General features: G+C 33.6%; 2 protein-coding genes across 3 annotated transcripts; both read right to left on the bottom strand.

The window, feature by feature from the left end:
• Positions 1-3,113: 3,113 nt before the first annotated feature.
• MOS2 (D111/G-patch domain-containing protein) lies at positions 3,114-10,248 on the bottom strand. 2 transcript variants are annotated; one of them, XR_015177097.1, is made up of 3 exons: positions 8,552-10,248; positions 3,772-3,898; positions 3,114-3,642 (listed from the first exon to the last, which is right to left on the bottom strand). XR_015177097.1 is itself a non-coding variant. In XM_086437463.1 (2 exons), the coding sequence occupies exon 1, from the start codon at positions 10,173-10,175 to the stop codon at positions 8,568-8,570; it is 1,608 nt and encodes a 535-aa protein (XP_086293589.1). In that variant the 5' UTR covers positions 10,176-10,248; the 3' UTR covers positions 3,368-3,898; positions 8,552-8,567. The 2 variants fall into 2 exon arrangements, 1 of the variants encoding a protein (XP_086293589.1); XM_086437463.1 differs by having other exon boundaries at positions 3,368-3,898.
• Positions 10,249-22,496: 12,248 nt separating this feature from the next.
• On the bottom strand, positions 22,497-24,118 carry LOC147408440 (large ribosomal subunit protein uL6z/uL6y-like). Its single transcript, XM_086437462.1, has 3 exons — positions 23,625-24,118; positions 22,972-23,094; positions 22,497-22,871 (listed from the first exon to the last, which is right to left on the bottom strand). The coding sequence occupies exons 1-3, from the start codon at positions 23,997-23,999 to the stop codon at positions 22,785-22,787; spliced, it is 585 nt and encodes a 194-aa protein (XP_086293588.1). The 5' UTR covers positions 24,000-24,118; the 3' UTR covers positions 22,497-22,784.
• Positions 24,119-25,957: the final 1,839 nt, after the last annotated feature.

Below are 25,957 nucleotides of genomic sequence, written 5' to 3'. Positions count from 1 at the left end.
CAATGGATGCTAAATTTTATGTTCTTGTTGCTTTTGTTCTTTCCAGAAGTAATGGAAGCATTATAAAGAAAAAAGAAAAAATGATGCATTAAAAGAGCATTCTATAGTATTATTTCTTACCTGTGGAGCCATTAAAGCTAAATTTTATGTTCTGATTTATGCGACCCGATTCCCTCTCTCTTAAAGCTTGGCTTGTTGTTTGTGGCCACTCTAACTCACTTAAGGCTTTCATCACCCAGACCTATGCTTACTCCTGTGTGTCCAGATATAGATCTTCCAGATACCAAATGTGCAATTAACTAATTCTTATTACAAGAGTTAAGAGTACAACACGTTAATATTCTGCAGGGCCTAAAAGAAAAATTCAATGGTATTCTCTGTTTTCTGTTCTTTCAAACTAACCTTGTGATCACTGCTCAAAGAATCATGTCTTGTGGGTCTTGGCAATTTTCTTTCAGATCTTATAGAGCTAGTTCTTAGTATTGGAATTGTCCCTTCTTGGCATGATTCACCGGAAATGTCCATTACAGAAAGCTTTCCAGCACTCCATCAGTCATATTATAACCTTCAGGTCTCAGGTGGATCCCAGAAAGAATAAAAAAAATAGAGAACACCATAGGCTTACAACAAATTCTTGTAAGGTTCCGGTTTCAAAGTCTCTCCAACCAATGAAAAGTTTCTAAAATCCTTACTAAAAAAAAACACGCTCACTTCGAACACAATTCATTAAATCTTTCACCAAAATGTTAAGAGTCAAAAGAATGATGTCCTTATGGACTAACTTTCCAACTCAAAGCAAACAAAAATAAGATATTATTTAGGGAAAATTATATAATAAAAAAACCTATTTTGTAAATTAATTACGAAAAAAGTTGCAATTTTTTGAAAATTATCAAAACGAAACTAAATCGCCACTTAAAGTGCCAAATGAGCTTTTCCCACGCATTTTCTTTCTCTCTCTCTCTCTTTTTTTTCTTCTTCTTCTCTGGTTCTCTTCTTCTTCTTCTTCTCTTCTCCTCCTCCTCCAACTCCTCCAGAGGCGAAACATCAAAAGGTAACAGCTAGATACATATTTTTAAATTAATAGCTAGATCTTGATTGATCAAGAGCTCGATACAAATTTAAAAAAAAATCAAGATCTTGATAAAATGCATATTTTTAAATTAACAACTAGATCTTGATTGATTTAGATCTAGATACAAATTTTAAAAAAATCAAGATCTTGATTGTAAGAACTAGATACATATCTTTAAATTAATAACTAGATCTTGATCTTGATCAATCATCATGATCTTGATCCTGTTCTTGATGATCATGATCTTGATTAAGATCTTGATCCGAGATTTAGATAAATAAATGTTTTTTTTTTTGGATGGTTAAGCTAGACTCGAACCCACATCCTCCAAGTTGTTTTGCTATGTGTCAAACCAATTGAGCAATGGGTCTAAGCCCTAGATAAAGAAATGTTTAAATATTTATTTATATAATTATTTTTGTTAAAATAGATGATAGCTAATAACGGGCGCATTCCTGGAGGTTCGATTACAAGCGATATTATAAACGATCATCAGGGTGGGTCATCTATCAAGTGATATTTGGATGAGACAAATTCGAATTTTATATTTAAAAATTAATAATGAAAATTGATTAGAATTCACCACTTAACGTCGAGTTCAACATTTAATTACTTAGTGTCGAGTTCACCACTTAAAGTCGAACTTACCACTTAATGTTGAGTTCACTACTTACTGTCGAGTTTAACATTTAATTACTTAGTGTAGAATTCACCACTTAGAGTCGACTTCAACATTTAATTACTTAGTGTCGAGTTCACCACTTGGCGTCGAGTTCAACGTTTAATTATTTTGTGTCAAGTTCACCACTTATTGTCGAGTTCAACATTTAATTATTTAATGTCCAGTTCACCACTTAGTGTCAAGTTCGACATTTAATTACTTATTGTTGAGTTAAACATTTAATTACTAAGTGTCGAGTTCACAAATTCTAATGAAAATTAGTTAGAATTATATAATTTTTTAATAATTAATTTTATAATAATGCAGATTGATTACGATTATTCTTTACGAGTGTTATATCATTCGTAATTTTTTAGAGATTGAGACATTAGTGGTTTGCGAAAAGCCATTGCTACTACTGTTGGGTTTGAACATTATTAGCGCATTAGGTAGCTACATCACGATTCATGTCTGTGTTCTACCTTCGTTGAGAGATTTTGGCCACAGACTGGCATGTTCCACCTTCCATTTGGAGAAATGGCAATCACATTAGAGGACACTCTTCATTGTCTAAGACTGAGGATCGACAGATTGTTATTGTGCCCCGTACAGCGAGAGAGGATTATCCCAATCTCATTTATGAGTGTCTTGGAGTTTTACCTCATGCTGATGGCTCTCACTTCAGTACTATTAGCTTTACATGACTACGTGATACATTTGGAATATAGTCTGATAGACAGATGTATATAGGTAAAGTAAAATTTAATTATTATATATATATATGGGTCGGGTTCCTGCAACACACATTGCGACACACATATAGACAACGTGTTTATCTTATATGGGCAAAAATGTTTGGAATGGGCTGATTTTTTGTGAGGATGATCTCTGTGATGAGGGGATCATCCTGGCAAAAAATCATCCCATTCCAAAACTTGTAACCCCATCAAAATTGATTTACAAAAATTGGACGGTCTATAATTTTTCAACAAAAATTGGACGGTCTAGAAGTTTCATAATGAGCTGATTTTTGGCAAGGATGATCTCCTCACCACAGAGATCATCCTCCCAAAAAATCAGCCCATTCCAAACATTTTTGCCCATATAAGACAAAACGCGTTGTCTATATGTGTGTTGAAATGGTTGTCGTTTGAACCTGACCCTATATATATATATATATATATCAAGTACATCATTATACCCATGCCTATCTATTAGCACTGTGTAGAGTCACATTATTTTTAGATACATCTGGTAAGAGTGTTGATACTAATTTATTACATTTATTTAAGGATTTATCTATAACATCTTGTTATGCTTAGGATGCCGCCATTCTTGCATATTTGTACCATGCTCTTAGTAAATTTGCAAGGAACGAATGAAAGCGGTTGTCAAGACTTATGGGATGTACATCATTATTACAAGTATGGGCACAAATCAGGATGTTGTATTCCCCCCGAGTATGTAGATGGATGACGCTCTATAGGACATATATTGGAGATATGTATCATAGTGTCTTATCGTACCGGACCGAGTTAAATTTTATTCTCCCCTCCATGGAAGTAAATCAAAAAAGAAAGAACAATGCATTGGAGCAGTCTATAGTATTATTTCTTCCCTGCGGAGCAATGGATGCTAAATTTTATGTTCTTATTGCTTTTGTTCTTTCCTGAAGTATTGGAAGTATTATAAAGAAAAAGATAAGAAAAAAAAATGATGCATTGAAAGAGCATTCTATAGTATTATTTCTTACCTGTGGAGCCATTGATGCTAAATTTTATATTCTGATTTATGCGGCCCGATTCCCTCTTTCTCTTAAAGCTTGGCTTGTTGTTTGTGGCCACTCTAGCTCACTTAAGGCTCATCACCCAGACCTATGCTTACTCCTGTGTGTCCAGATATAGATCTTGCAGATACCAAATGTGCAATTAACTAATTCTTATTTCAAGAGTTAAGAGTACAACAAGCTAATATTCTGCAGGGGGTTAAAGAAAAATTCAATGGTGTTCTCTGTTTTCTGTTCTTTCAAACTAACCTTGCGACCACTGCTGGGTCTTTGCAATTTTCTTCCAGATCTTCTTATAGAGCTAGTTCTTAGTATTGGAATTGTCCCTTCTTGGCACGATTCACCGGAAATGTCCATAACAGAAAGCTTTCCAGCACTGCATCAGTCATATTATAACCGTCAGGTCTTGGGTGGATCCAAGAAAGAAGAAAAAAAAATAGAGAACACTATAGGCTTTACAACAAATTCTTGAACTACTTGTGTAGCATAAGATGAAATGAATATCTAAGTTTTAGAGCAAACCTTTGCATCTGCACTTGAATCAAACCATGAAATTCGTTTGAACCCATCCATTAAGAATTATATAAGTGGTACCAAAACAAGGATTATGAGGAAAAAAAACAATTAAAAAACGTAGTAACTGGTCACTCTGGCAAGAGCAACATATACATTCAATTTGAGTTCTTAAACCATCTGATCTTCATATAAATATAAATCTAAAACATTAAAATACAACCCCAAAAACGCACAATGAAATGAAAAAGAAGCAATCCGACACAGAAAAATTAAAATAGGCTTTATGCAATCTAAAGAGCAGAAGCAACACAATCATCTAATACAAAAAAACATTTCCATGGCCACTTTTACACCAAATATTACTAACAGCAGCTCTGAAAACAAAAGAGGGTAAATTACTGGACAGCCACAGGTTGGTTTATTTGGAAACAAACATTTCAATCCTGCATTTTGATATGGATTTTAATGTAGAAAACTATAACAGAAAAGTAGAACAACTGGTTAATTCCTAACCTTGGGACGTTATAAACTAGGGTTTTGGTGATGAATTAGCCACATCTAAACTAGCGATAGCTAGTTCTCTCTCCCCATTCCTTTCAAAAATCAGAGATATATTTGTAATCCCTAGAAAGGAAGGGGAAACAGAAAAAATGGCGTACCTTATACAGAAATCAGGAAAGAGACCTCCATAGCAAGTTGCAGAGAGAGAACAGACAAACTAGGTGTAGAAAAAGGTGCTGAGACGAAAAGGAGTCAGCAATGATATATTAGAGACAGTCCTTAATGACGGTTGTAAGCCATCGGTAACCCTTAACCAAATGATGGACTTCATTTATTGATAAATTTTGTAGAAATTCCGACCATAACCTATGTCATTATATTTAAAAAGCACAATGTTCATGCAGGAAATCGGGGTTTCTGACACAGTGGCAGGAATGATAACATTCAAGAAATAATAACTATTCAACCTCTTCCAGGAAAAAGAATTCATGGAGCAGAATATGGGGAGAATGGATTAATATTTTTCTTGAGGTCTCCTAAAGGCAATATAAAACCGTTAGCTATTTAGAGGTTGGTGCTAACCATATTAAAGCTCGTAACTGCTTCACCTGCTGCTTTTCAACAGACTCCATTCCTTTCTAGGTGTCCAAGGCACATGTGTAAGGCTGACAAGTCTACTTCATGAGAAATTTAGGTTTTGTTGTATTCAATGCATGGTCCAAGCGAGAAACAGACTCAACTGTTATACTGATACATGACACGAATAAAAGTGCTTTTAATCTTGATAAAAATGGCAAATATTTCAAAATAGTAGGTTTAACCCAGGTCACGGTTTCAACACTCAAGACTTTAACCTACGAGGCAAGCTGGTAACTCAAATTTTATACACTTGATTTCATTCTTAGATTTGGCAGTTGCAAAGCCTCCCACAAGTCAAATATGTTACTATTATTATGACATCATCTGATTTGTTAATATCTGAAACTCCGACCTACGAGATTTAGGGGAACCCATTGATTGATATGTTCTGACACCTGTGAACCAGGAGTCCTGATGCTTATAGAAAGATATCTTCTAATTATTAGACTACAGATCATTTATTAGATATGGCTTCAGCTCCATTAATGAAATAGAGTTGTTTCTCTTGTCTCATTCAATAGATAACGAGATAAAATGGTAAAGAAAATTAGAATGTTAAAACAAAGATGCAAAGGGATAAGCTTCCTATCTATGTCATAAATTCAAAGGTAGCTTTACTTTATAAAATACAAGGATAACAATTCCAAGTAAGGGACATTTGCATCAAAAACTAAGTTAGAGCCAACGGCCTTGATTTTTTTTTTTTTTTGAGTATAAAGATAAAGTGTGTATTTGGTAACACTTCTGAAGTCTGAATGGAGGTGGTCCACCTTTAAAATTTAGACTTCAGAAACTCTATTGCCGTTTGTTTCGATCCAGATTTTAGAACTAAGAACCAAAATTCAGAAGTTTTGGTTCAACGATGGGGGGACATTAGATGAAACTTTTGAATTCTGAATTTGTTTTTTATTCCTAAAATATCCCCCTCAAAACACTGATGTCTATCACTTATCCCTTCTTTATACAAATTCTAAAACCCTTCTTTTTAACTTTTCTACCTCTCATTTCTCTTCTATCTCTCCTTCCTCTAAAACAGTGCTGTCAAAATCTCTCTCATTTCTCTCGTTTCTTATTCGAAAACCCTATATTTTTCACTCCAAAATTAACACAGTAAGATCTCTCTTTATCTTTGATCTACCATTTTCATCCATTAATGAACATCTATTTTTCTTCTAACATCATATGTTTTATATATGTAATTTTGATCATATGTTTGTAATTTAAAAATCTCTAGAGTTATGGGATTTAGATTTTGCTGATTTTGGGGTTTCAAAAAAAACGATTGAGATTATTAGGGTAGTCATCTTGGTATTGAAAGATTTTTAAAATCATAGGATACTAGTGTTTATTATAGGAATATTTCAGAATTATCTATTCCACGGATGATGAAGAGGTGAATAGGTAGTTCACATCTCAATCTAATTGGGTAGTGCTTGCACATCAAAAACTACTTTTAAATGTCATCTATATTTTTTACTATAAGCAAGTAAGTGGTTCGGTAGGATAATTAGGATCTTATGGATTTTCTCTTTTTTGATGAAATTCAATTTTAAAACAATACTTTTGGGGTGTTTAATTTATTAGAAATCAAAATTAAATGAGTGGATGGTTTCATCATGCATAACATGTTATGTTTTTCGATTAATAATTTATTAGAATTACAAAAGGGTAATATTGTCAAAATGACCATTATGTTTTAAAATTTTGTTTGTAACCAAAAGCTTTTAAAAATGTCAAACAAACAACTTTTTCAAAACCAGATTTCAAAAAACAAAAACTAGACTTCAGACTTCAGAAGTGTTACCAAACATACCCAACGATTTTATAAATATCAAAAGGAGAGAACAAGGAAAGCTGAGATAGCCCCCAAACAAAAAGCAAAAAGAAAAGAAAAGAAACACTAAAAAACAACAAAAGCCAACCAACTAATTACAAAGATTATCCTATCTAAACACAAAGTCCCCAAAGGACACCCCAACAAACTCCTTGTTTAATTTTGCCCAAAGAAACATAAACCCTAAAATCTCCATAAAATCCATATGCACATTACTCTCCTTGTCTTGTAGCACCCTGTTGTTTCTTTCTTTCCAAAGACCCTAAGCAATGGGTCCATAGGGGTCTTTCTTCTACAGGAGAAGATATTATAAGCCCACCCTTCTACCAACAAGAAGAAAGTTTTAGGAAAAACCCAATTCATCTGAAACAATGATAAAAAAAGAAACCCAAATACTTCAAGAGAAATATTGGGATTGGCAATGAATATACATTCCTTCACATCCCATACTTGACAAATATTACTTTTTCACTTGCGGAGCCATATCTGCTATTTTTTCTTATTTTTTTAATCTTCTAACATCTGGGATTAAAGATTGGAGTCATCACTAAAAGTGCATGGGCAAGAAATGAGATTTTGCACCAGGGATGGAGAAATTGACAAGATATCACAATTTTGAAGTTTTAAAACATGGTTTTAGAGCTAAAAGAATATATCTATAGAAATTGATATGGTCCATTTAAAAGATTGAATGGAGTCGGGAGTAAAAATATCTGAAAATAGGATAACGGTATTGCATAAAGCATGTTTCAGGTGACCATGGAACCGATAATTGAAGTCAACAATACACATGCACACAAATAATTGCATTGGAAAAACATCAAAACTATTCAGCCTTATTTCAGGGTTTTTGTTTTTCATTTGCTAAGCCAGTAGAAGAAGACAGGGTATGATCCCAGGTCTATGGTACCACCACTCACAGACTTACCAACTTACCTTGGCAACTTCATCCCCTTTCAGGATATAATGAGTCATGGAGCAGAATATGAGACATGATGAAGGAATCAAATATTTTTCTCAAGGTCTCATAAAGGAATGTAAAAGCTTTAAGTATTTAGAGGTTGGTCCTGCCCATATTTAAACTCCTAATTTCTATTTACCACTCATAAAAGTAGTGCTCTTTAGATCTTGATAAAAACAGGTCATTCTTCAGCATAGACCCTAGAACAAATTGAATTTCTCTAGTGATTCTAACATGGTCTTATAAAAGAATTTAGTTTAGCTCTATACCCGCTATTTTACAATTTTGCTACGAAAGAGAACTGCAGAATGAAATCTTGAGTTCAAATATGGAAAACACTCATTGCCCAGCATAAAAATCTAAGTGAACATATTTCTAGCCATGAGACTGAACTGATTAATAGTCTAATAACATGTTCAATGAACCTTGAAATCACCATACTACTTGATTCAACGATTTGATAACTTTTCTAACACAACAATCATTTCAATAATTAAAAATCATACTGATATTCATAAAAATGAAATTCCATTCCATGTAATAAGAAACAGTACAAAACAAGATGTATTGATCCACACCTTGGCCGGAAATAAATTAATACCCAATATAGCTCGGATCTCCAATATATTCCGCAATCTGTTCAAGACGTACGTTGAGCAAAGCATGGCTATCTGCATCTCGAACAACACCAATTTCTTTCTCCATATCCCTCTCCACAAGATTTCCAAACACACCCTTGTGTTCCCCATACAGAACAAGAACTTGACCCCCACGCCTTGGGAGTGCTGTCTCCAACATATCTTGATTGACATTCTGGACGAGTTCCTTGCTCTCATCCATAGTAATGTCACACGTTGCAGGTCCCACAACATCAACAACCTCACCTTTCTTCAAGTACAATTTCCCTCCTTTGAAATCTTTGCTAATTATTCTAACTCGAATATGACTCCTGAGCCAAGAGACCACCTTCTTCCTCTCTTCTTCCTTGTGTCTCCCTTCATCGCCTCTTCTTCTCTCTTCTTTGTTCCCTTTTCTATCATTCTTACCTCCATTCCTCTTTTCTCGATCGACACGACTCAAAGAATCTCTTCTCCCATCTTTTTGTCGGTCGTCTTTTGACTCCCGCATCTTTCTCAAGAATTTCTCCTCTTCAACCGAACCCAATTCCACAACTTCATCAACTCCAACTCTGACTTCCTCCTCACTCCTCGATAGCTTCAAAACAACCATTGCTGGATATTCAGAATCACCACCCAATTTCTCTAAAACCTTCCCTTTCAAACCCACATGCCTACCACCCACAACCCTAACAATCTTACCAACATGAATCCCTTTCAACTCCCTCTCGACAAGCTTCTCATCAATCCCGACAACGTGCCTAGTCCGCCCATCAGGACCTTTAGGAGCAACAAGTTGAGGGCGTGAATTATTCCCTTTCTGCTTAGTACCATTTGTTTGAGGCTCAAACCCTAATCCTTCCCTTCCAGATCTCCTCACATACTGAACCACTTTCACATCTTCTTTAGCATTTCTTCCAATCCCTTTTCCCTCGGACCATCCATACGAAGAAAGTAATCTCGCACCAAAACCCTCGACAGGAACATCGACAAATTCATCAAATCCACGATCTTCGGGCAAATTCTTCATATCTTCCTTAAATTTCTGCAACATCAAGTTCTCAATAGAACCAGGAAGACCGGATCGATCCTCCGGAAGATCATCGGATTTCTTACCATCTTCTTTAGATCGAAGATTCAAACCATAAGACATGGCAGAATCGGTATCTGGGGGAGCTTCGAGTTCGAAGCGAAGATCGGGATCGTCTGTGGAGGATTGAAGTGGGAGATCGAGGTTTCGCATCTTCTTGAAGGGTTTCCAGGTGTTTTCTAATCGAGGAATTACATGCTTAGGTTGTCTGTCGGTTAGGGTTTTTGAAGGATCGAACTCGGTTACAAACTCGTGTTGGGTTTCACGAACTTCGTCTCTTGGTTTGTCCTCTAGGCTAAAATTTTGTGAGGGTTTATGGTTGTTTGATTTTGAAGAGGATTTCGAAGGGAGCGAGAAGGATAGTTTCATGATTCTAGACAAGTGGTGATGACGTTGGGTTTCTGGATCTTCAATTATTGGTTTGTCTTCTTCGCTGAAATTTTCTAAGGGCTTACGGTTTTTTGGTTTCGAAGGGTGGGAGAAGGAGAGATTCATGATTCTCGACTCTAGAGAAGTGGTGATAAGAATTAAGAATCGAGAATAGGAACGAGAGATTGCAAAGCAAGTTCTTAAATGGAAGATATACGTATGGGGGGCGTTCAATGGCCAACTTTTTGACAAAACATTTTTCAAAACATGAGTTACAGGTTTTAGAATGGGCTGATTTTTGGTGAGAATGATCTTTATGGTGAGGAGATCATCATCATAAAAAATCAGTTAATTCCAAAACTTTTAATTCCATCAAAAACAGTTTATAAAAAATGGACGGTCCACGATTTTTCAGCTTGTAAACATGGGTTAAAGTTTTGAAATGGGCTGATTTTTGGTGATGATGATCTCCTCACCGTAAAGATCATCCTCACCAAAAATCAGCCCATTCCAAAACCTCTTACTTATGTTTTGAAAAATGTTTTGCCATTGAACGCTACCTTATATGTATATATGTATACTTTTGCACACCAATTTTTACTAATGCCACACTAATTCCTATCTAAAGAATTGCACATGATTGGTGTGGCGTTAGTAGAAGTTGGCGATGCAATAGTAACTCTGGTCAAATATTTCATTATATATTTTAGGAAAAGAAAAAAAAAACACGAACTTCTTTTAAATGAATTAAAACGTTGGGAGTGTCCCCTTAGTGACCCCAAACCTTTTGTTAGGGTTTTCTTCCCATTATCAAACCTCGCTTTGGCACTTTTAGAGCGAATCCTTGTCCAGTCCCTGTTCTCAAAATATTGAAACTTGCTCACATAAATAATCTCATTTCTTATATCATATTACAATAGTGATGAATGCACACCGTTTTAGTACGCGGCTGCTGTGACAAGGACACAGAACCATAGATAATTTTCATCCGGATATACAAGAAAAAGATGTGCGGATTTATGCCCTTGCCACATCAACTCTGTACCAAAATCACTTGCATTCATCATATTAAGTATTTTTTTTTCTTAAATATCTATTAGTAATGTATGTCCTCAAAAATAAATATTATAACGAATTATGATTGAGTATTACAACTACAGATAACAATATTGTAATGATTAAAAAATAAAATATTATTATAATTATAGAATTAATTTTAATCCTTCAAAATAGAAAAAATTTCAATCATTGAAATATATATTGATTATTTAATTACTAATAATTATAAGAAAGATTTACCCAATGGACCTAGTTATTGCATTTTTATTACAAAAACTTCCTTGGAATTTTTTAACAAAACCTTACTTTATGAAGTTTGTTACCCACCTAACCTTACTTTGTCTAATTAGTTACCCAACAAACCTTGGAGTGAGGATCCACGTCATACATTTCAAATTAATACAGTTAATTAGTTACTTAACATTCCATGGAGTGGATCCTAACCACATCAATTTGTGGCATTCAAAAACATGATCTGATGCTACAGGAATATTAAAGGACAAAATTCTAAGAACCCTAGAAAAAAATCGAAAAAAAAAAAAAAAGAATTAATTTCACTGTTGAATTTTGTTTTAAATTTGGGAGTTACGTAGCCATCTATTTTCAACACCTTCGATTAAGTTTTTTTTTAAAAAAAAACAACTCTTTTTTTCTAATTTTGTTCTTTTGGATTTGATTTTTCCATGGAATCTATAGATACTATGGTGTTGGATTGCAATTTCATAATCCATGCAGGCCAAACCACCCTTAATAAGATTTGAAATCTTATTAAGTTAATCATGCTAGTATGATTCATAAAGTACGGTTTGTTCAGGTAATAAACTTGATAAAATAAGGGAGTTTTTGTAATGAAATTGCAATAGATAGGACTCCCAGATAAATCTCTCTAATTATATTGATCAAAGATTATTTTATCGGAACTAATTAGGGGTGGTGAGTAGCACAGTAACAATAGTGACATAGTCAAGTTATATGAATAATACAAGAAAATGTAATCAAGTAATGGATGTAGAGCATGTGAAAATATAACAACTATGGACCATAGTAAGCCATATATAGAATTTTTTTATTTATTAAATTGTGTTTATTTTATTGAAAATTATTGATTCTACATTGTAAAAGAAGAGTTTTTTGCGAGAGAAATTATGTAGTAATGGATTAATTAAAGAAAATGCTAATTTAATACATAACGCTTTGGAGGGGCTCTACACCTTTATTTTTATTTTTGAACTTGGCACTTTCGCATTCCCGTTCCGCATTCTGGTCACTTAAACTGTCATGCATTTTAGTTTGAGTGTTTTACATTGTATTTTACTCTAAAATATCGAAAAGAGTCTACCTAGCCTTACTAAGGGTCCTTGTGCCCACCTCTCGGCATCCAAAAACATGATTCGATGCCTTAGGGTTGTTGAGGATGGATGAATTTTGAATAAAATAAAGAAGTTATTTCTCACTGTTGAATTTCATTTTTAAATTTGAGAGTTACGTGGAACTTCAATAACCGTCCATTTTCAAAACCTTGGATCTAGTTCAAAAGAAATTGTTTATTGAATTATTTTATTTATTTATTTGTTATTATTATTATTATTATTATTATTTAGTTTGTTTTTATGAAACTTGGAGGGTTGTGATGTTGGATCTCTGATCTGGTAATCCCTTCGAGCAAAACAACCCTTGGTAAGGCTCAAAATCTTACTATGTTAGTAAGGAAAGGATTTCTCTATCGAAAATATCCCTACTATTAAGGTCTTTAGTGATTATTTTCATCATTCAAATTCATAAAAAAGAACATAAAATGTTGGGTTGTCCAACGAGTTACTAATGTAGCAAAAAAAACTCCTTTCGACCGATCAAGATTGATAAACTACGAAGATTAAATAGAGAAAATAAAGAACACAACAGATTTACTTCGTTTGACAAAATTGCATATGTCCACAGGTGGCAATGAATAATTCTTTATTGATCAAAACTGAGAAAATATAATATTGCTTTTACATTTCTGAACTTGGAATATATATGGCATCATAGGGCAAAACCTATATTTTTAATTACGAAAATACCCCCCAAAGGTCGTACGGATACCCCTTCGGCCCCCCCACACCTACATGATACCCCAAAAAACCTTAAGTTAGGGTCATAAACCAACAACTAAAACGCTAGATAGTCCAAGAAAAAAATATGAGATTTCTTGAAAAAATCACAATTTTAATAATTATTGATTAAATCACAATTTTTTATCCAAAAATCTTTAGTTTTGCAAATAATCACAATTATTCGAGATTTAATCAATGATTTTTATAAACATTACAAATAATTTTTTATTTTTAGCATTTTTAAGTGTTATTTTATCATTTTATATATGAAATATTTTTTTTCTATACTCAATAAATTATTTTTATCTTTTAGTTTACCTGGTATTTTTCAAATTTTATTGATTTTTTGTTGACTTTTTTCAAAGTTTTCTCTTGCTAAATTATTCCTGAACTGCGACTTTGTCACTATAGATTTAAGTTGCTATTGATAATGTGGCGCCTCGCCAAACGCTAACACAAATCCTTATGTCAGATCTCGAGGTACTAGGTGGCACCTCGAAATTTCGGCATGATCTCCTCTGTTTATGTTAGCATTTCAAGACGTTCAACCTGCACCTGATAAAACGACATACAATCCTGCATATACATACATAATATAATAACTAGCGGAAGCCTATATACATCTAATAACGTACGATAGATCAGAGTGCGGAAGAAGGAATTAATATATAGGATTATATAAAACTCATCACTCTAACAAAAGTCCTAACGCTTAGGACAAAATCAATAAGACTACTTGGATGAACTGACACCACTAGGGGAGTATAGCCTCAGTACTCACCAGGTAACGGACTTTGATCGTCTATCTGACCTACCAAATAGTCCTCACTCGTGTTCTACACCTACTTCGCCAAGCTCCAGATCTGAAACTAAAAAAAATGGAGACGGAAAGGGTGAGTAACAATGGTTACCCAGTGAGGAAACAAACAATTTCTGCTAATAACCCCCTCCTAACATGAACGAATAAACATATTGAATCATTTTAAAATATATAAAATTTTATAGAATAAACTACGATTAACTGGTACATATAGTAAGGGATGAGCAACTAAACATTTTAAAACTGACATTACATCAATCAACAGTACTCACTATAGCATTTTCTTTATATACAAATCTAATTGATCAAATGGAAACATTAAACATGCATTTCATTTTATATATCAAAGTAAGGCAACAGATACATAATATACTATGGTGGAGTATTGGAATTAGAGAGTTGGGATTCACGACTGGATCGCTCCTAATCGGGACATGATGCTACAATTCTTCTCTGGCTTTTAGTTCTTGATTTTGTGGTCGGTCGCTGCACTTACTACGTTTGGTTGACTATTTATCCGGCTCAGGTTGGCCGTTTGATGTGACCGTAAGCAATGCGTCTCTTTTCGATATGTCAGAACGTTCGACTACTATATATTGTTAGTGATCACTGACTAATCATCTTCGTCTATGCCTATCAGGCGTAGATGTGATTCCCAAATATATAAACCATTCGTATACGACCACCTTTACATTACAAGTTCACTGGTAAATATAGAGAGGAATATCCCAGATTTCAGTTGTGACTCTACTCTCATACGCGTCCCATACCACGTATAAGCTTGGTAGTCCCTACCGTACATCCCATGATAGTACACCACTCCGGATGATATGACGCACTATCCCTTCAGGCATTCACAGACTCTTTAACAGCTCACAAAATAGCTACATATATATATATTACTTTCATTTGAAAACAAAAGAGAAATTAACAATACAAGGTTGAGAATGGATATCTAGTTTCCTACCATGCAAGTGTAGCCACCCGACCTAAAATAAATAACATAACGGAAAAATAAATAGCCCATAGCGCTAACAGAAATTTAAATAAACATGCAACCATTAACATTATTCCTGGATATCTATTTACCAACCTACACACAACACAACAACGTAAAATGCAGACATCACCCCTCAGGTGTGACTCTGACATTTTACCGTTTCATACCCTTTTTCCCTTTTTTTTCTGATTTTTATAATTTTCAATCTCTTCAATAAAATATATATTTTATGATATTCATCAACTCAATATGAGTTCAATGAATATTAAATCATATTTTCCAACTATAGAATTTATTTTTATCAATAATATTGAAAAAGAATATAAATTTTATATCAAAACGAGGTCCGAGCAGTGCACAAGACCCAATTTATGGAAATAACCCGTTAAAATACCCTACCCACGTATAATTTGTTAAAAATACAATTAAACATATTAAACATGCAATTTCTGGCGTGAATTTTTGAAATAACAAAAGACTTTTATATTTTGAAAATACATCAAATTTTTTTCGATAAAATCTCAAATGCAATTTTCACAATCTACAATTACTAATAGAAATTAAAAGTTCCTTACAATCTCTAGGCGAAAGAATCGAATCGGGTGCGTGAAAATCAAGACAATCGGCACGGAAATCGAGATGGATCGAACTTCAAAGCGATTGATTTTTCAAACCGGCATGGTGATTTCGAAGATCTCAATGTGGTCGTCCTTTCTCCCTTCTACGGCGGAGGACGGTTTGAGCCCGGAACGGATGAAATCCGAGGTCGAAGTTACGAAATCTTCGTATAAAATTACGACTGATTTTTGACGATACGGGGTGAAAAATGCAAGAAAATAGAAGGAATTTGGGTGAGTTTTGTAGATGTCGAGGCTGCGAACGTTTTTCCCTTCTGCGTTGGAAGACGATTTGATCTCGAAACAGACGAAATTTGATGTCAAAGTTTCAAAATTTTTGTATTTAAATACGACTGGTTTTTGACGATATTGGATGAAAAAGAAAGTGAAATGGAAAGAGGTTGGGTGGGTTTTGTAGAGAACACAGCTGCGGACATTTCTCCCTTTTGCATCGATCGTCGATGGCGAGCTGTTTGCGAGAGATTTGAGGTTAAAATTCGAAGAAAAAAATAAAATTTGTTTTTTTAACGCGTTGGCTGGTTTTGAACGGCTGGGGAAGACAATGAATAAAAAAAATATTAAAAAGTTCATTTATATAAAATTTAGGACGAAATCGATATTTCGCCTATTATTTCGATTGACGATAACTTGATCATTCGGACTCCAAAACTGACAAATGAATACTCTATTTCGCCTAATTTTTCGTTCCAGATCTAATGGTGTAGTCAATTTATACAAATTCTGTCTCTAATAAAAATTTACATTTTTAGCTTGAGATGACCCCTAAACTTTATGTCGTTTTCGTTTTTGACGATAATTCGACTTCGTGATCTCCAAAAATGACAAATAAATAGTCCATGTTCAATAATTTTTTGTTACGAACCCAATGGTGTAATCGAATCTTAATAATTCTTACTCTAATAAAAAGTTACTATTTTAACCTGGTTCGACCCAATAATCGAGGATTTTGTAACTTTTATATTCGGACTCGCATTTGAACGTGCTTACAGGCTAAAGCATGTTTTTCGATCATTTTGAATCTAATGGTAAGGTCAAATTCCATTAAAAATGATCAGAAACATCATAAAATTTTACCTCTAAGTCCCACTTTCAAGATTTTCTCAAAATTTCACTATTTTATTTTTTCTCGAGATACGAATTAAAAACTCGGGGTTTTACAGATAACATTTTAAAATTTGACATTTTTTTTATTTATAATTAACTAATTTTGACCATTTTTTTAAATAATTTTCCATTGTTAAATATACCTACTGGCATGTGTAAACGCACATGTATTATAATTAGAACCAGATTGGTCTTACTAACACACCAATAGTAAAAGGTGGTGCGGCAATAGAAACTCTATTAACTTAGTAAGATTTCAATTCTTCTTAAATTTAATTGGGCCATATGGATTATCATATCGGCAATTTAGTACTGCAGCACTCTAAAGTATGTTTGATTGCATGGAAAGTCACTTTCCATGCAATTTGAAATCTATAAAAAAATAATAATGGAAAATAGGTAAGGTTGGAAAATCAAATCCCATTGTTTGATTTTACTTAGATAAAATAATGAAAAAAATATCTGAGGAAAATGAAGAAGAAGAAGAAGGAGAAGAGGAAAAGGAAGAGGAGGAGAAAGAAGATGAAAGAAAAGAGAAACGCTTGGGGCAGAGAAAAAGAGATTTGGGAAGAGAGAGAGAGGGAGGGAGGGAGGGAAGGGAGGACAGGATAGTGGTAGCAGCGGAGGTAATTGAGGAAGAAGGGGGGAGAACGTGGTGGTGGTGGCGACAGAGGTGAGAGAGAGAGAGAAGGTGACCGAAAATGGTGATAACAGTGATAACAATAGTAACGACGATAAGATTGGTGTGATAGTGACTATGGTGGTCGTAATGGTGGTAAGGAAGTAGAAGAGGATATTTTAGGGATGAAAAATATGGGTTGGTTTCACATTCCCACTCATATTTTGTGGACTTTTTAATTGGGATAAAAAATCAATTTTCATGGAAAAATGTCATTTTCCACCCTATTTTCCATGTACAATCAAATATACCATAAATTTCATTCGAAAATTCAGATAAAAAAAAAAAAAGAATAATGATTTTCTGATGCCCCCTTTCGTGACATGGACTAGACTAGGACTGTCAATGGATCGGGTCGGGATTTAAATGGGTCGAGCCTTTTAAGGCTGAAAACTTGGCTAGAACCCTACCCATTTAAATATCAAGCCAAGTTTAAGAAATAAAATCCTAGTCCAAGTGCGATCCACCTATATTCAGGCCATTTGTGGGTCGGTTCGGGCCAATTCTGTTTTAAACTTTTCTTATTGTATTAAGAGCATACCTAATAACAATAAATTAATCAAAATAATATTTTATGGGCACCATTATTAATAGGGTCCCGTTCAACAACAAACATTTTGACAAACATTTTGGCAAAATATTTTTCAAAACATGGGTTAGAGGTTTTGAAATGGGCTGATTTTTGGTGAGGATGATCTCTACAGTGAGGAAATCATCCTCACCAAAAATCAGCCCATTCCAAAACTTCTAGCCCCAATTTACAAGTTGAAAAACTGTGGACCGTCCATTTTTGTAAACCATTTTTGATGGGGCTATAAGTTTTGGAATGGGCTGATTTTTAGTGATGATGATCTCCTCACCGTAGAGATCATCATCACCAAAAATCAGCCCATTCCAAAACCTCTAACCCATATTTTGAAAAATATTTTGCCAAAATGTTTGTTGCTGAACATTTCCCTTATTAATATATATATATATAGTATAGCATGATGGGCCACCCAATGGGCCTACATTTAAAATCCAAACCCGATCCATGATAGGCCAGATCGGGCCAAAACACGTCCCATTGACAACCCTAGATAGAACCTAGAACCATAGATCTTTTTGTTTGGGATATACAACTGCACATACTTATGGGGATATGTAGTTGTGTACCCTGAGGAAAAAGATATATGATTCTAGCTTATGTCACGTCAGGGAGCATATGGGGCGTATGTTAGAGGGGGTGTAAGAAAATCATGACTCAAAAAAAAAAAATATCAATTTTAACTTCCTCCCATGGAAGTTGTTGAAAAATGAACACTCCTAATTTTAAAATTAAAATTCCACGGTGAAAATTAACCTTTCTCTTTTTAAATTATTTTTATAAATTTCTTCTTTTACAACATGCAGCATTCAGAATGTGATTTAGACCGAAAATTTTCCTTGAGTAAGGAAAGTGTTTTTCTTATTATGAAAGGTATGTTTTTTAAGAGAGTTGCTATTGACACCCCAACATTACTTATTACACCCCATTCAAAAATAAAGAAAATAAGTCAATGATTGAGACTAATTAAAAGTTGGGGTGAAATAGAAGTTCTCTCTCATTTTTTTCTAGAATTTTAATTTTTTTTGGTTTAGAGTTTAGGTGAGCCAAATAGTAATAGTAAACAACTGAAATTGTTTGAATAAGTGTTGTATTTGATTGTTTGAATAAGTGTTATAATGTTTTGTAATGTTGAGATAATAATTTGAGCCAACATTTTTTATGTTTGAATGGTGTGCTTTAATCTTTAACAGGGGTGTGATAAATAATTTATGAAATTGGGGTGTAGTAAGTCAAAGTTGGAGTGCCAATAGCAGCTCTCTTTTTAAATCTTAAATTATTATTAAGGGAATTTTATAAATAACATAAAAAATGATATTTTTGTAATCTTATTAAAGGAAAAATGCTAAACTGACTTCCTACAATAATGCCTTCCATACTTCACTGCATTCATGGTGAGCACAGAACCATAGATGTTTCTCCTTGAGATTTGCGTGTTTTTCCCCTAGGAAAATTGATGATTCTTTGTAAACACGGTGTTGATGGTAGTGTTGCAGACAAAGTTCGGATTTCCTAATTATTTGGTAGAGGTTGAATTCATAAAAAAAAAATGTGTTAAATATTAGGACTTCAACAAAATGTGTTTTGGGATTTCTTACCAAAGCCCATCATCTTCATTTCTCTAAAAACCCTATCTTCTTTTTGATGTTTGAACGTTGAGAAAATAAGATTTTAAAAGTGAAGGGTAAAAATGTTACCATGTTCTACAATTAATTCATCAAGATTAATGATGGAATGATCTTAGTGAGAGACACATGCCTTGACATGGTGGCACGCGCATTTCCGTAAATGTGTTTTCTCCAAGTTTCATGTATCACCACGTCAAGATATCCCCTATGTGTTCCCTTCTAAGGTCATTCCAACACGACTTATTCATCAATTCACTGATTTAATTGGTTATAAACTCAAGAGAAATTTTTGTGTCTTTTTTATTATTATTATTTAAATCAAAGAAATCAAAGAAATTTATGACTATAACTGTAGAAAGTCATGTGTCGTACAAACGGCTCATTCTTAAAATCTAACTAATGTGATTATAGGTGTTAAATTATTTTTACATTTTGCACCCTGTCTTTAACCTTTCGATTCAATCTCCTCAAAACCTCAGAAGTAAAAAAAGAATGATCTTTTTATAGAATTTCAATTTCTTGTCTCCTATTATTAGGTTCCTCTGGTTAATTATTTGGAGGAGTTCCATTAAATAAGTCTAAAATGTTATATAGGAAGTTACTAAAAGGGAAAATGGCTCAATGAATTTTAATTCAATTCATATATATATATATATATATATATATATAGGGAAATGTTCAGCACCCTCAACTTCAACCTTTACATTTCTAAATCTTCACCCTCTCTAACACGAACCATAAACTAAGTTTACAATTATTTATCAAGAGATTTATATTCAACAAATACTATATGCTTAAATATAATATAAATAAATATATATGGGTCAGGTTCAAGGGACATATGAGAAAACATATGTAAATAACATTTACAAATTTTTAAAATATGGGTTAGAAATTTTGGATTGAGCTGATTTTTTGTGAAGATGATCTTTATGATGGGAAGATCATCCAAAAAAAAAAAAAAAAAATCAGTCAAATCTGAAACTTCTAACCCCATTAAAAGTGATTTAGAATGTGGATTGTCGATTTTTTATTAAATTTTGTCAATAATTTGTAAATCACTTTTGATGGATTTAGAAGTTTCTGATTGAGCTGATTTTTTGTGAGGATGATCTTCTCATCATAATGACCATCCTTACAAAAAATCAGCTCAATCCAAAACCTCTAACCCATATTTTGAAAAATCATTGTTTTTTCATATGACCCTTGAACTGCCCCCCTATATATATATATATATATTCAAAGTATAAAACTATAATTATAATTATTTTAATTAAAAATAAATCTCTGTTGACACAGCCTGAGATTTACTAACAGGGAATATATTTTCAAAATATCATCCCGAGTAATCCCACTCTTCTAGTGTGATAATGAGGTGAAGCTTCAAAGTAGGTGTAAATCATCGGTGGTAGGGAACAGTTCTGTGCCTCCAGAAATTGGGTGAATTTTCTCGCCCACTCTCGTCTGACTAACATAAAATATCAAATGATTCGAAATGTCTTAACTTTTGGATGAAAATTGCTCCTAGGTTAATGGGTAGGCAACTTTCGTCAGACTAACATAAAATGTCAAACAATTCGAAATTTCTTAACTTTTGGATGAAAATTGCTCCTAGGTTAATGGGTAGGCAAACTAATGCTGTTAAGTTCACGGGTGCCAAAAATGATTTACGGTAATTTTTTTTAATTTCAAAATGAATGCCTGCAATATAAAATTCTCGAGTTACACTTTTAAAAAATTATTACTTTTTATCAAGATAAATTTTTATTTTTATTTTTTTAATAAAATCATTAATTTGTATCTTTAATATAAGAAATTATAACTAAATTAATAAATTTGTTTATAATTATTTATAATGATTTGAAATACTCTCTTTTTCTTCTTATATTCTATTTTTTTTTTTGAACTTACTAGCTTTCTTCTTTTTCTTTTTGGTTAAGAGTAATTGTCACCCCTACGTCTGAGCAATTCCACCAGGTTCTCTCTCCTACTCTGATCGTTTTCCCCTTGATCATTAAGCAGAACCCTAAATCTCAATATATAACCCTATATCCCTTTCTATATTTTAAGTCCTCAATTTTTTCCGAACTTTATAAAACATAGTTGTCTATTTCCGAAATTTGAAGGAAAAAAATGACGTATAAAAACACCTTCCAGGGGTTATCTTGTTGAATTCAGCATTATCTTTTGAAACCTTCATTTTATTTTTACCAAAATTGATAAACCCTTTTCCTAGATATCTCTAGAGAGAAAAGAATACTCATAAGCAAACAAACACTTTGAGTCACTATTAACTCTCATTATCAACTTTCAACAGTTTTAACTTGTCATGGTTGAACTCTCAGATGTCCCAACTCCCACAGTGAACTAGCTTCTCCTAACACACCCTAAGTGTGTTGGGTGGTCCAACTCCAACACACTTGAAGCCAATGGCTAAAATTACAATAATCAGACCGATTTTCAGTGTATAACTGCTGCAAAACAACCATGTTAATGGACCCAGAAAACCATAAAATAACCAAGTAAATGAGAGGCTACCAAAATATGTTCGAACTTCAGATACATTCCACAAAGAAGATTAGCCATAACCATGTTAAAATAGTTTACAAGCCAATCCTGGGATAAAATAAATAGGTCTAAGCCCAACCTATTATGAATGTCTCATTAACATTCAAGGTCTAATTCAGAGCAGGAAACTGATTCTATTGGGTTTGCATTTTAGTGGGGCTTGGGAAATTACACACGTGATCAACTATTATTTAACGACATATCATCAACCAAAGCACAATCAGGCTAAAAGATTGCCCACTTAGTAATGGGCGAAAAAGATCAAATCCCTATTTCAAACTCAAGAATCAACAGAGGAGACTTTTATATATTTCATAAAGCACACCAAAAAGTTAAACTGACTAGTACTACCAAAACAAACAAAAATGATTAAGAAACAAGAGTTTGATGGTAACAACCGGCACAATACATCATAATATCCCTATGGATACCACATTTTAAACTCAAATTCTATCTGTGAAAGGAAAGTCCACATAAACTAGGGAGATAACCATAATAAACTAAGAAAGAAACTTTTTGATCGAAATGCAGTAGAGCCCATATCAATCTTTCTTACCTTTTCACTCTTCAGTAGCTATAGTTCCCTTCTCACTCACGTAGATACCATCAAGAAACTTCCGAATATCTTTGTTCTTGACATGGCATTTCTGGTCCCCATGAAACAAGATAACAGGCAACATCAACATATTCATAAATACATACAAAGCATGAGATATAGTGAATGAGAGTGTACTAAGAAAGGGTTACCTGGTTTATCAAAGCAGCCGACCGGGAGACAAGTTCAACATCATTCCCATCCAATACAAGCTCATCCTTGACCTTCTCAGACCGGAGAATGGTTACACCATCAAGCATATCAACCTTCCGCACCTAATTAAAAAAAAATCATAAACTTCGGATCAAAGTAAATCCATCATCAAGAAGGTGGGAATATTTACCACTACACGACTATCACAGAATCCTGAGAACTTGATAATTCAAGATTTCCCTATCAGCCTAACTCTTTGGCATCTTCACAAACAGAGCTTGCTGTAAGAAGAATTTAATACATACCTTTGAAGTCACTTTCCCAAAAGAAATCACTACTACTGTTTTTTAATGAACAAAACATTTCTACTGCACATCTAGCAATGGTGCTCTTTTATAAAGTAGACAAAAAAACATAAAGAACCCATTGCATTTCTACTACCGTATATTTCTAAAATCCCAATACAATCACCATTTTAGAACAATTAACACACAACTTTCTTTCACAGATAGCAAAATTTGATCTAATATATGTCTACAGATCTACAATAAAATCTCATTTAACCTAAAAGGAATCTCATTATTCAGCAAAACAGACAACTATCGAAAGAGAACAAAGCACGATCTGATCACAGAAATATAAATATTTATACCTTCTTCTCACCAAGAAAGTTACGGATCTCGATGCTCTTTCCGGTGTTGCTGATGCTAGCGTTGATTGGGAAGTGAGCGTAGACGAATCTCATCTTATATCTGTAACCCTTGGTGACACCAGTGATGAGGTTATCAACATGGCTAAGAGCAGTACGGATCGCAGCTGTAGTCTTCCTTGATCCGAACCAAGCATCAACCTTAAGTTGCTTCTTCCCTGTTTCAGGGTTCTTGATGAGTTGAAAATCCAAGTTGAGATGCTTGAAGTTCCTGATAAGCTTCCCTCTTGGTCCCTCCACTTCGATCATCTTCGCCTTGATCTTGATCTTCACCTCATCAGGGATGTCCATCGTCTCCGATGCTAAAATGGTCTTCATCTTCGCCTCGAAACCCTAAATTGTTCTCTCGTTCAAAGGGATCGGCGTAAGAAGGGAGACGCAGAAGAGGAAAAACCCTAACCCTAACTTTAACCTTATTTGTAGACAAGGGTATAATGGAGGATCGTGTACTTCGGGGTGTTCAATTTGATACCAATCAGAATGATAGGTTGATGAATGGGCCCGCCCATGTTTCAATGGTCCCATTGAAATTTTGGACTTTACTGAATGTCATAGCTTACTTCCAGGCCCAATACTAATTCCAGCAAAACTAGGCCTAATGTTGCAGTACACAACAACAAGGCCGCGAGATAAAACCCTTTTATCAACCCAATGCCCATCCCTCGTCCCAACTGTTGTTTTGGGTAATGGAGTCCAACAAAAATTGTGTCTCCAACCCAAGACACATCCCTTATCATTTTTTGGGTCTTAGACATTTTCAATACAAAAAAAGTACTCCCACTTGGTTACCCATTATTATTATTATTATTTTAGAAGAAAAACATTCAGACAATTATGTTGAAAATAAGTCAATTTCAAAAAAAAAAAAAAAATTTAATCTGAATTGAATTAAAAAAATTATAAACAATTTATGGGTAACACAGTTTGAGTGTATATCATATGGATACCCATAATTGCCACCTACAATACCTATAAGACTCATTTATAAGTATGGGTAGAGGGTGCTGCTTTGGAGATGCTCTTATTGTTGTTGTTCTTATTAGATGGGATGTGTGAAAGAAACATGGTTATTAGATGGAGTCATGGGGGAATGGGTGCACATCAAAAAAATGATGTACATTGTTACCTCATAAAACATTATGAGGCATAGGTCTAAGTCTTTTGCTTTTTAAGAAACTACATAAGGAATTTTTTTTTTTTTTGTGTTGTAATTTAAATGTTAGTTAAAGGATAATAAAGATAATACCCAAAAATTCGTACTTAACATTTTCAAATTGAAATACCAGGAATACCCTCATCGTCAGCCACCAAGACTTTCTTTTCTTTTCTCAAATCTAATCTTCTTCAACACCCAAATCTTTATCCCCAAAACCAACATCTTCACCATTAAGGTTCTGTACTTCAACCCTATTTTGGGGAAAGTAGATAATCATGGAATCTTTGATAGAAACATTAGGATTTTCTATAAATGTTGTTTAAGTTAAAATGAAAATGAAGGACTGTGAATAAGATTGTAAATAATTTACTATAAATTTCAAAGAATTTGAAAGATGATTGATTTTTGGAAGAAAAACCAAATACGATTTTTTGAATATAAAAATCAAGGATTTTCTAGAAACAATTATAAAAGTAGGTTGAAAATGATGTAGTCTTCAATACATTTGTTAGATTAAGAAGAGTATACATCGGGTTGAAGAGCTAATAGGTGGATGGTTTCGGAGGAAAAAAATCCTGATTTCTTGAGGAAAAATAAGGTTTTTTAGTTGTAAGATGATCATGTGGGTATTTTAGTAATTTAAATTATTAGACTATTTTTGTAATTTAAATTATAATTTTTGAGAAAGTAAATAATCATTGAATCTTAGATAAAAATATTTTAGATTTTCACTGTAACCATTTAGGGATTGTAGAAAGATTGAAAATGAATTACTATACATTTTGAAGAATTTGAAAGATATTTGGTTTTTGGAAGGAAAACTAAATAGCATACATCGCTGTTGAAGAGCTAATAAGTGGTTGGTTTGGGAGGAAAAAAAATTGTGAGGAAAAATAAAGTTTCTTTTTAGCTATGAGTAAAAAATGAGGGTATTTTAGTAATTTCAATTGTTTTTTTATTTTATTATATAAAACTCTTAAGTTGAAGATAAGGGTATTTCAGTCATCTTATTTTAACCATAGTGGCTTATGTGGCGCTAAGCACATGCAAGTTATTCATTTGTTGCACCTTCAAATCACTATTCTTTACTTAACTACATTTAAAAATTAAAAAATGTAAG

The sequence above is a fragment of the Akebia trifoliata genome, chromosome 3, assembly GCF_017979445.1.
Source record: "Akebia trifoliata isolate Shusen 1 chromosome 3, ASM1797944v1, whole genome shotgun sequence".
In the NCBI taxonomy this organism is placed as follows: Eukaryota; Viridiplantae; Streptophyta; class Magnoliopsida; order Ranunculales; family Lardizabalaceae; genus Akebia; species Akebia trifoliata.
Note: the sequence above shows the minus strand (reverse complement) of the source record. Positions and strands in the feature narration are given on the sequence as shown.

Bases quoted from the DNA above. Each gene is read 5' to 3' on its own strand.
- MOS2 (XM_086437463.1), bottom strand. From the start codon at position 10,175: ATGAATCTCTCCTTCTCCCACCCTTCGAAACCAAAAAACCGTAAGCCC.
- LOC147408440 (XM_086437462.1), bottom strand. From the start codon at position 23,999: ATGAAGACCATTTTAGCATCGGAGACGATGGACATCCCTGATGAGGTG. The intron at 23,095-23,624 runs GTATAAATATTT...TTTTTTAATTAG, and splicing joins ACTTTCTTGGTGAGAAGAAG to GTGCGGAAGGTTGATATGCT. The intron at 22,872-22,971 runs GTAACCCTTTCT...CATGGGGACCAG, and splicing joins CGGCTGCTTTGATAAACCAG to AAATGCCATGTCAAGAACAA.